Source organism: Arachis hypogaea, chromosome 12, assembly GCF_003086295.3.
Source record: "Arachis hypogaea cultivar Tifrunner chromosome 12, arahy.Tifrunner.gnm2.J5K5, whole genome shotgun sequence".
Lineage (NCBI taxonomy): Eukaryota > Viridiplantae > Streptophyta > Magnoliopsida > Fabales > Fabaceae > Arachis > Arachis hypogaea.
In genome coordinates, this window is record NC_092047.1 from 77,067,441 (window position 1) to 77,077,337 (window position 9,897).

Below are 9,897 nucleotides of genomic sequence, written 5' to 3' on the forward strand. Positions count from 1 at the left end.
GGGTTGCCAAGGAATTGGAACTCAATTATTTACAATCCGCCATAGATCTACTTCATATGATTGACAAGGAGTGAGACCCATTAATTCAAAAGAAATCAACATCTCCAATCCCTTATGTTTTCTAGCTTTAATTTCCGTCATTTACTTTCTTGCATTTTATTTCCTTGCACCTTTATTTCTTGCATTCTATTTTTCTTGCTCTTTAATTTTCCAGCACTTTATTTTCTTGCACTTTATATTCTTGCCATTTACTGTTTCGGTTCTTTATTGTTTTCTTTTACTCTCAAGTTATTTACATTTCCTGCTACCTATCATCCAACTATGATTATCTAACTAGAATAATCAACTTACTATTAATTGCTTAATCCTTTAATCCTCGTGGGATTGACCTCACTCTTGTGAGTTTTATTACTTGATACAACTCGGTGTACTTGCCGGTAGTTAATTACAGAAGAATAATTTTTTCATCATCAGTACCCGATGACGCATTTCTTGCATGGGATGATGGTAATCATTGCCCAGCCCTGCGAAGTAGCAGGTTCCGACATTATGACTGTTCGGGTTAGGTACCTCCCGATTTTCATATCCGGGAGGAGCTTGATGTTCATCGTGGGTAGGAGTGACTTCCGTCTCGTGCCCATCTTCTTGATGTTGCTCCTTTAGCAAAGTATCCAGGTTAATCGTTGAATGGATTTTTGCTCAGCCATGATTCTTAGTAAAGTAGGATTTCCACAGATGGCGCCAAATGTTTGTACCGGTAGTGGAGATCACGAACTGGAGAGTTGGAAGATCGGAGATACTAACTTCGGCAAGTGTAGAACCTTACCTTGAGGAAAACCTACAACATACTCCGATGCTTAAGTTAGCGATGTGTTTTGATAGTATGATATTGTTCAGAGTTTACTTATTGAGTTCCCTTTTCTTTTATCCCTGTATGTCGACATTACCATTTTTTTAGCATTTACTGTCTTTATGTCATGCTCTTAATGCCATGATTTGGTGATTTCATGACTTAGTGGCATGGCCGTTGCGCTGTATCCGATGTTATTTTGAAACGTCGGATAACATCAGATTTTTATTTTTAATTGCTATTTTATTATGTCATTATTTGTCTAGAACAATATTAAATAATTTGTGTCTTTCTATCTTTTTCTTAAAAAATGGAAAATTTCATTAAAACATTTTTTTTTTAGTTGAATTGTACAAAAAGATAAAAAAAAAACAAAATAAAGAAAAAGACATGAATTATTTTGTACTGTACAGTTTTTTAAAGGAGGGTAAAAGATCAAGAAAACTATGCCAAAAAAAAACGACGACGAAAGAGGACATGTATGTTTAACAAGATTTTATTGGACTTGGTTACTAAAATTATTTGGGCACCCAATATTTATGATATTTCTATATAATGTAATTATTGAAGATGAATTAGTACCGGTTTGGTCCTTATGATTTCCGGACAAAATTAAAATTGACCCTAATCTTATTTTTAATTCGAAATCGTCCTCAATGACCTCAATGTTTCATTTAGTATTAAAATAATCCTTTAAAACAAATATTTTTTTAAAAGATAAAAATATTCTCACTATACCAGTACTCACCCTACATTTTCCACTACCCCCCTTTATTCCTACCAATGATCAGATTCAAGAATCCATAATTCATAATCAACGACAAATGTTTAAATCAACATTATTCATAACCAACAACAAACATTCAAGAATCCATCATCAACAACAACACAACATTTAAATTCAAGACAAAAATTTTAAGAATCCAATAAACTCAACAACAACACCACAGTAATTCATAGATTTTGAAAATAAGATTAAAAAAAAGATTAGGACAGAGAGAGACAAGAGAGATACAATAAGCTCAGTGAGAGAGGAGAAGAAAGTAAAAGGAGGAGAAAGGGATAGTCAGGCAGTGGCAATGAGGAATCTGCCGCTGCTGCCACCACTGTTAAAAGAAGAGAGAGAGAGAGAATGCAAATGAGAGAGAGAGAGAGAGAGAGAGAGAGAGAGAGAGACTGTCAAAATTGTCGCCGCCGTTTGTCTTTAAAACTATCTCTCAAAAAGGGAGGAAAGGGAGATCTAAAACCGCTGCTTTTCGGCACCAACGATGGCACTCAATCTCGCCAGCGACGTCCTTTCTCCATGCCAGAGCTAGCTAATACAACAGCGCCGCACTTTGATGAAGAGAACTTCAAGGACTAGAGAAGCCACCGCTTTGACCGTCGTGGCTGTCACTGCTCATCCGTGCCGCCGTTGAGAGACTGAAACTGTGACGGAGAGGTCCACCTCCATGTACAACCCACCTCCATTGTTGTGGCTTCCTTAGTTTTGCATCACCTCTGCTCCTCCCTGGTTCCACTTGAACTCGTCGCTTCTCGTTCTCCTGAGTGGTGCCGCTTTAAGGCGCCGCCGCTTCTGCTTCTCCTTTTCTCTTTTACTTCAAAGAGAGAGATTTGGTCGACGATGGTGACGGCCCTCAATTCTACCGGTGCCGTCTTTTCTCCTCCACTCTTCTTCTTCTTCCACCCTCTTTGCTTCAATTTTGGTTTTCGTCTGAATGTGTGTCTGATTGTTAATGATGGTGATAAAGATAAGGTTAGTGAGATAAGGGTAAAATTCTCAAAATGACAATTTTAATATTAAATGAAACATTGAGAACGATTTCGAATTAAAAATAAGTTTAAGAACAATTTTGATTTTGTCCCTAAATTGAGGGACCAAAACACTATTTATCCTTTATCATAGTAAGGTAACTTGGCATACAAAATATTCTCTTCTAATAATTATTCCAGTTAATCAGGAATACATATTCAACCATGTATATATTTTCCAGTTTCCAGTTAGAATAGACCATATTGGTTATAAAAGCGTGAAGATGGCACCAAACGACTAAAGCACACATTATTAATAGCAGAATGGGATAAGTGCTCCTATCGTCCCTAAGATTTAGGGTGAAAATTAAATTTATCAGTAAAATTTGTGTTCAAAATCTTTGCTAACGTTGAATTTGGTTTATCGTCGCCTCTCTTCCTCACCCTCCTCACTCTAACTGGTCGCACCATCACCACTACCCTCCACCATGCACCCACTATCACCTACATTGCCACACCTCTCATCTCACCATTGGCGTTACACACCTATACTTTTCTAACCTTGATTTCTTAAATTCACACCAAACACACATACACGAAGGAAGAAAGAGAAATAAAGAGAATAAAAGGAAACATAGAGAAAGAAAGGAGAGAAAGGGAAGAGAGAAGAGGGAGGCGACAGCAGGAGCCGTGGTGTTGTCACCGTCTGTCGCCGTCATGGTTGAGGAAGAAAGAGTGAGTTCACTAAGAGAGAACCAGAGAAAGAGAAAGAGAGGACGAGAAACAGAGGTTGTGGGAAAAGAAGAAGAACGGAAGAGGAGGAAAAAGGAGGAAGAAGCGATGGCGCAGGAAGCCACTGCCGCCGTTGCCATCCTAGTTGTGGCTGAGGAGAGGAACAAATCGCAGAGAGAGGGGAAGAGCAGAGCCCCTCACCACTAGGAGCTCGACGACGGTAATGGATCTCGGCAGTGATAGGAACAGCTCCCACCTCAGTCACGGTCTCTCCCTTTACGTCTCTCTTCCTTCATTTTCTCTGTCTCACTCTCCTCGTCTTGTCTCTCTCTCATCTCCTCATCTTGTCTCTCTCTCAGTCACGACGTAATGATAATGGCTGCACTCTTTCTAGCCATCTCTCTCACAGTCACGACATAATGGTAATGGCCGCACTCTTTCTGGCCATGGCCTCCCTTTTCTTCCTTTTCTTTTCTTTCTTCATCTCTATTTCTCTCTTCTTTCTTTCCCTATGTTTCTTTTGTTCTCTCCCTTCCTTTTGTTTCTGTTTCAGGTGGGAGGGGTAAAGGGTAATGAGTGAAGTGGTGGTGGTAATAATAGAGAAGGAAAATGTGTTATTTAAAATATTATTATGTTTAAAAGGATAATTTTAATACTAAATTTAACATTGAAAAATCATTTTGAACAAAAAATAAATTAAGGACGATTTGGATTTTCACCCTAAAAGTTTAAGGACAACAAAAATTACTTAACCCTAGCTAAATGGAGACATACAAGAGGCTTTTGTTTCACGTGAAACTGGAGAATATCCGTTAAAAAAAAAAGTTCCCATATATGTATGTGTGAAATGACATCACAGTTCAGACATTAACACGGCGAATTCCTCGATACAGTATAAATAATGCAAAAATTACTGAGATGTATGAAGCTCCTCCTAGTGAGGATTTAGAGATTGAAGAGCATAAAGTGTAGAAGACCGGGGGGATTATTCTTGCTGAGTTTTGCTCCTCCTTTTTCCTTTCTTCTTAAAAGGCATTCGATTTAATGATTGTTTAAGTGGGTCAAAAGGTGGTGCAGGAGTTTTTTTTGCGCTTCTCTCTTGATCGACCTACAGAAAACGAAAAATGTTCAGGTGTTTATACATATATCATGAAACTTATAACAGGAACATGTTAGACGATGATCAAAGGGAAGCTATGAAGTATAACACAACCAGAAAAATGAAGTGAAATCAAACATATTGATCGAGTTCTGGTGAGTGGGGCTAATACCGAACAAACTACATGATTGAACAATAATTGGCAGTTAAAAGTACAGATATTCTTCATCAAATACCTGATATGGACTCAACTGGGACTTGATTGAATTCGGTGCTCACTCCACCAACAGTTTGATCTTTTGTCGTCGCATGTTGCAATTGACGTGTTACAACTGCAGAACCATCCTCTTCAGTTTCCATCTCATCAAGTCCAACAGCATCAGTTTCAAGTTTACCAGCTTGTTCATCATCACGGTTGGCATCTTGCAGAAATTTCTGCTGATCGTCTTTCTCATTTTGTATCAAAGTATCCATCGTGATGCTGAGAGCGCCCAAGTTTGATTGTGAAACATGTGCTTTAGATTCAATGGTAGTGCAATCATCACCCAAATCAGTAGAATTTTTTTCTAACTCTCTGGCACAAGTAGGATTGTCCATCTCATTATAATTGTATGTTGTCGTCACTACCTGGTCTGCTTCCATAGCATCAGATACTAAGCTTTCACCTTGCCTGATAGGCTGCTCAGTTGAGTTGTTAATTGCAGGTGTTGACTGACTGACCTTTTCACCATCTGGGACGACGGCGGAAGCATTATTTGCAGGTAAGAAATCCTTCACTTGAAAACCATGAAATGGCATGCTGCCAACAAGTGAAGCAAAGTCAATGGATTTCGCCTTTTTTGATGCTTCAGAAGATTTTGATGAAAAACACTTTGCCGAGTTATTCAAGGGGATGCCACCTTCACTGGAGAGAGGATCCCACTTTAGTAACTCTTCACGCAGATCCTCCTCAGAATTCGATGTTGCAGTTATTAATAATGGTTCCACTCTTATTGCGCTTTTGTAAAACCGTCTTTTCCTTAAAGCTTTTACCAAAAGATTCCTGCAAACATTCCGAATGATATTCAAAATACCTTAAACCCTTGCTCCCGAAAAACCAAAGGCATTATGAAGTATTAGCGCAAGTTTTCCTACCTACAATTTTTAGAAATAGCATCTTTAGCTCGCTCCTTGGAGAGTCCCAATAATGATAACAAGTTTGCGACATCACAAGGTCCTCTAAGATCATTCACTGAAGGAGCCCCACTTGAAATTATAACGTTTCTTCTCCGAGTCCACTCCATCAAACACTACACATTTAATCAGTATGTCAGTTTGCATGTGTCCTAATGTCAGTGTTACATAGAGTACCTAGAAGCAAATCGAGGTCTATCAATAGTGATAAGTTATCAGCCTACTCTTAATTTGTCGCTTGTAAATACTCAAAAATTGCATCTTGCAAACAAATTCAATTCAAAACACAAAATCTTTCTTGATCAACAAAAAGACAATGTCGAGATAGTATTGCCCTCAAAACTAAAAGCAGCATGCCTGAATGTAGAAGAAATTCTACTTACGACTGACGCCACACACTTGATGAAGTTTTATCTACACAATACAAATTCCCTTATGTTTTCGAAAAGTTTCAAACATACTCTTGTTGTTTTATTTGATTCAATTTTGTACCTATTATTAATTTTTTTATGGTCAACCAGCAATCAAAATTCTTTTTCCGATTTTACCCCTCTATACTCATCATCTTTATCATTCTAATCAACCTCAACACCATCATCATCATGATCGTTATCATCATCAACTCCAAAAAAAAATGAATTTTTCAAGGAAGTAGAGTTACCTTAGCACCGTAGATCCAAGGCCTCCTTATTTCGGCATCAGTTAAAACACCAGAGTAACTGACTTCAAAGCAGACCCCTCGCTGTTTATACATAATAACAACCCACAGAAAAAAATTAAATCAACTCTGTTACAACGATTCACATATCACACTAAGCTTTTTCCTCATTCAAGTAGAAAAAAGAGTGCAGAGCAAACACCTCAGCAGCGGCTTTAACCATGTTCTGCTTAATTTTAAATGGCAACTTCTTCGAAAAATCAATCGTAATGATGTCTACCTGCAATCACTTCAGCATTCAAAAGTTAACCACTTACCCCTATCCATAAAATTGAACTCCTATTTCGCTGTTAAACTTTCACTTCACCGATTTAGTTACAAAAACAGTTATAACAAACTCTAACTAACTAACTAACCAACTAACCTCCGATCTCTGGCATGCCATATCGAATGTGATCTGATTGGAGGGCTTAATGGCGACGAGGTCGTAGGTCTTGAGAATAGGGTTATCGCAGTAGGCGGCGTTGGTTTGGAAGGGATTGTCGACGCAGACGGTGATGCGCGTGTACTGATGGAAAGGGGTGGACAACGGGATACGGAGGAGGTCGCGGTGGAGCTTGGCGGAGAGTGGGAGAGAAGGGAGAATGTTGAGGAGAGAGGAGATGGAGAGAGGTTTGATGGAGCACCGCAGTTTATCGGAGAGGACACCCTCGACGGTGCGGTTGTAGGCGATTCCGGTGTAGCCAAGTTCCATGGCCTTCACGGCAATCTTGGTTCGGTTAGCTTCAATGGAGGTTTTGCCGATGCCTGGTGAGGGTTTCTCGTACGGGACGTTTAGGTCGAAGAACTCCATCGGTGGTCGCCGGGGACCTCTCTACACCCCCAAAGGTCTAGTTTATCGGTCAGGGGGATTTGAGGGTTTTAGGAGCTGCCTCACTACAGTACACGGTTAGTATCAATTCTTTCTTTCCTGTGTAGGGTCACGTGACAGTGCGCAATTGCACTTGCAACACCCAGTTTTCCTTTTTTTTATTTGACGCTGGCATGGCCCGAAAGAGAAATTCAAAATCCAGCAACGAGCCCCGATTCAACATAGAACCTGCTAATTGTCCAAACAAAAGAAAAATAAAAAAACATAGAAGCTGCTTAGGGGTACATAGATGATAGATCGGATGAAATTGGATAGGGCACAGGTCGATTTGATTCAGATTTGCAGTGAAATAAAAACCGAACAAATTATATTATAATTAGTTTGGTTTGGTTCGATTTTATATTTTTTTGGGTATATATCCAAACCAATAAAAAATAGATTAGTTTGGTTCGGATAATTAAGTATCTGATTAAATAGAAATTCAAGAAAAAAAAATAGTATTGAGAGTGGCTATACTTATAAAGGATGTGCTTCCAACAATAATATCACTACTATGGTTAGTTTTCGCCATTTTTCATACTACACCAATTTTTACAGAACAAGAACTTGAAACCTAGAACTCAGAATTTTAAAATAAACCAACTAAAGAAAAAAAATTAAACACAGTAAAAATGACAACTCAATTTTTCATAACAAACCAATTAAACAAAAACAGACAATATAAAAAAAATTAATACTTAATAAAGAAGATGATTGAAGAGGGTTACACACAGTGAAAATCAAAAAATCTTTACCTGACCAAAGAAGTGGAGAAGACGACCACGCTGCTGGAGAAGTGGAGCGACTACGACGACGACCGTAAGATCTCGGATTTTTAAATTTAATAATAACTTATTTATAATTTATTATATTTAATTAAGATTATATTTTAAGAAATTTTATATATAGATTAAGAAATTTTTTATTTATGATTTAAAATTTTAATAATTGAATAATAATAAAAATTTTATATGCTTTAAGTTGAATAATTAAATTTTTAACTTTATTTTATGATTATAAAGAAAATTAATTTTTATTATCTCTAATTATTGAATTAGAATATTATTTTTGAAAGTAAATTTTAGGTTGATAATTAAATAATATTTTTATAGATAATATTATTGAATTAAATTTGATTTTTAATTAATACTCTACCTAAACTCTAATTCCCAAATCCAAACTCTAATTGACATTAACCCTAACCTAGCCACCGCCTCACTGCCTCACCGTCACTCACCTCTCGTACCCCACTCCTTACCTAACACACACTTCAGACCAACACACACATAGAGAGATGAAAAGAGATGAAGAGAGAGATTCGAGAGTGAGGCTGCGACAGGGAAGAGAGAAGAGATGAGGGGGAGCTGCTGCCACCACGCCTAGCTGCCGAAGCACAGCCGCCGAACACGGAAGAGAGAGCCATACGTGAAGAGCAGAACGTGATGGAGCGGACGAGGTCCCATGCTACCGCCGCCATCGCCATTGCTGGTGGGGTCAAGCCCGTCGCCAATTTGGACTGAGGGAGAGGAAGACGCCGGGAAGAGAGAGAAGGTGATGGTGGGGAGGAGTTTTGTCGTTGTGGTTTCTGTTGTGGTTGAAGGTTGCCACTGAGCTACATGCGGTTGTTAGAGCTGCTCCGCTGCCGTTCTGGTTACCGGGTATGGCATGGGTGTCGCCAGGATCAACTGATGGAGCTACCGCTGCTTAGTTCTTGATTCTTGCTTGGTACAATAAGCTGTTCTTGCCTTAAAACCCTTGTCGTTAGCATTTTGTTATAGTTTGTTGAGGTTTTTGTAACATTAATATCTCAGGGTCAAAGTTTTTGTGACTGGATGTGGTGTTTGATGGATGCCGCTGTTGCGGGCCGAGAAAAAAGGGTCTTCGACGCGCTGTATAGCTTTCAGTTTTGACTATTTAAGGTAGGGGGTTCATTTTAAAATTAAGAGTTGTTTTATTTAAGAATGCCAAACATATTATTGAGTAATTGTGAATAAATTATAAATACTTTGTATGACTAATTTATGAGTATTGATGAAGTTAAGAATTGTTGGTGATAGTATGTTTGAATATGCTGAAATTGATTTTTAGTTTGTTTGATGGTGCTGTAAAGGATTGGGTGGTTGGATTAGCTATATGTGTATTTGTTAATTGTGACTCTATTATTGATGATGATATATATTGTTATAGTTGCTGCTGGTTGTATTGTGATGGTGAATGGTGATAAATTTGGTGTTACTTGTTGAATTGGAAATATAAGTTGAGTTATATGAATTGAGTTTGAATTGAGGTTGTGATTGATGCTGGAATCTCTGGTTAGGTTGATGTTTTGATTTGATTGTTGACTTGAGAAATTATGAAAGTGAGGGAGCCTATCAGGGTGGCAAAGTCAAATTTTGAAGGGAGGTTCTATCCGAGTTCTTGTAAAAATATACGAAAAAGTGATTTTGATTTGAAAATCCGATTTATAGGCTTATTTTGAGAAAATGATTCTATGATTGGAAAAGAATCTGGTTTACATATTTACACGTATCGAGGAAAGAGTTTTGTATGAAAGTTTGGTTTATACATTTAAAGTAAGGAATGACTTGGGTTTGAAACCGTTGGAAAGAATTTGAGAAAACATTGGTTTGATTTATTGGTAATGAATTGAGAGTTGGAAATAATTATGATATTGAACCTGGTTAGCTTTTAGATTTATAGATGTTTTGACATTGGATTTGAGT

General features: G+C 37.9%; 1 protein-coding gene across 1 annotated transcript; it reads right to left on the reverse strand.

Annotated features, from left to right (window-relative positions):
* Positions 1-4,146: 4,146 nt before the first annotated feature.
* LOC112727553 (protein GAMETOPHYTE DEFECTIVE 1) lies at positions 4,147-7,504 on the reverse strand. The gene is made up of 6 exons (XM_025777346.3): positions 6,689-7,504; positions 6,467-6,544; positions 6,268-6,348; positions 5,568-5,722; positions 4,670-5,475; positions 4,147-4,442 (listed from the first exon to the last, which is right to left on the reverse strand). The coding sequence occupies exons 1-6, from the start codon at positions 7,115-7,117 to the stop codon at positions 4,396-4,398; spliced, it is 1,596 nt and encodes a 531-aa protein (XP_025633131.1). The 5' UTR covers positions 7,118-7,504; the 3' UTR covers positions 4,147-4,395.
* Between the last annotated feature and the right edge of the window lie 2,393 nt (positions 7,505-9,897).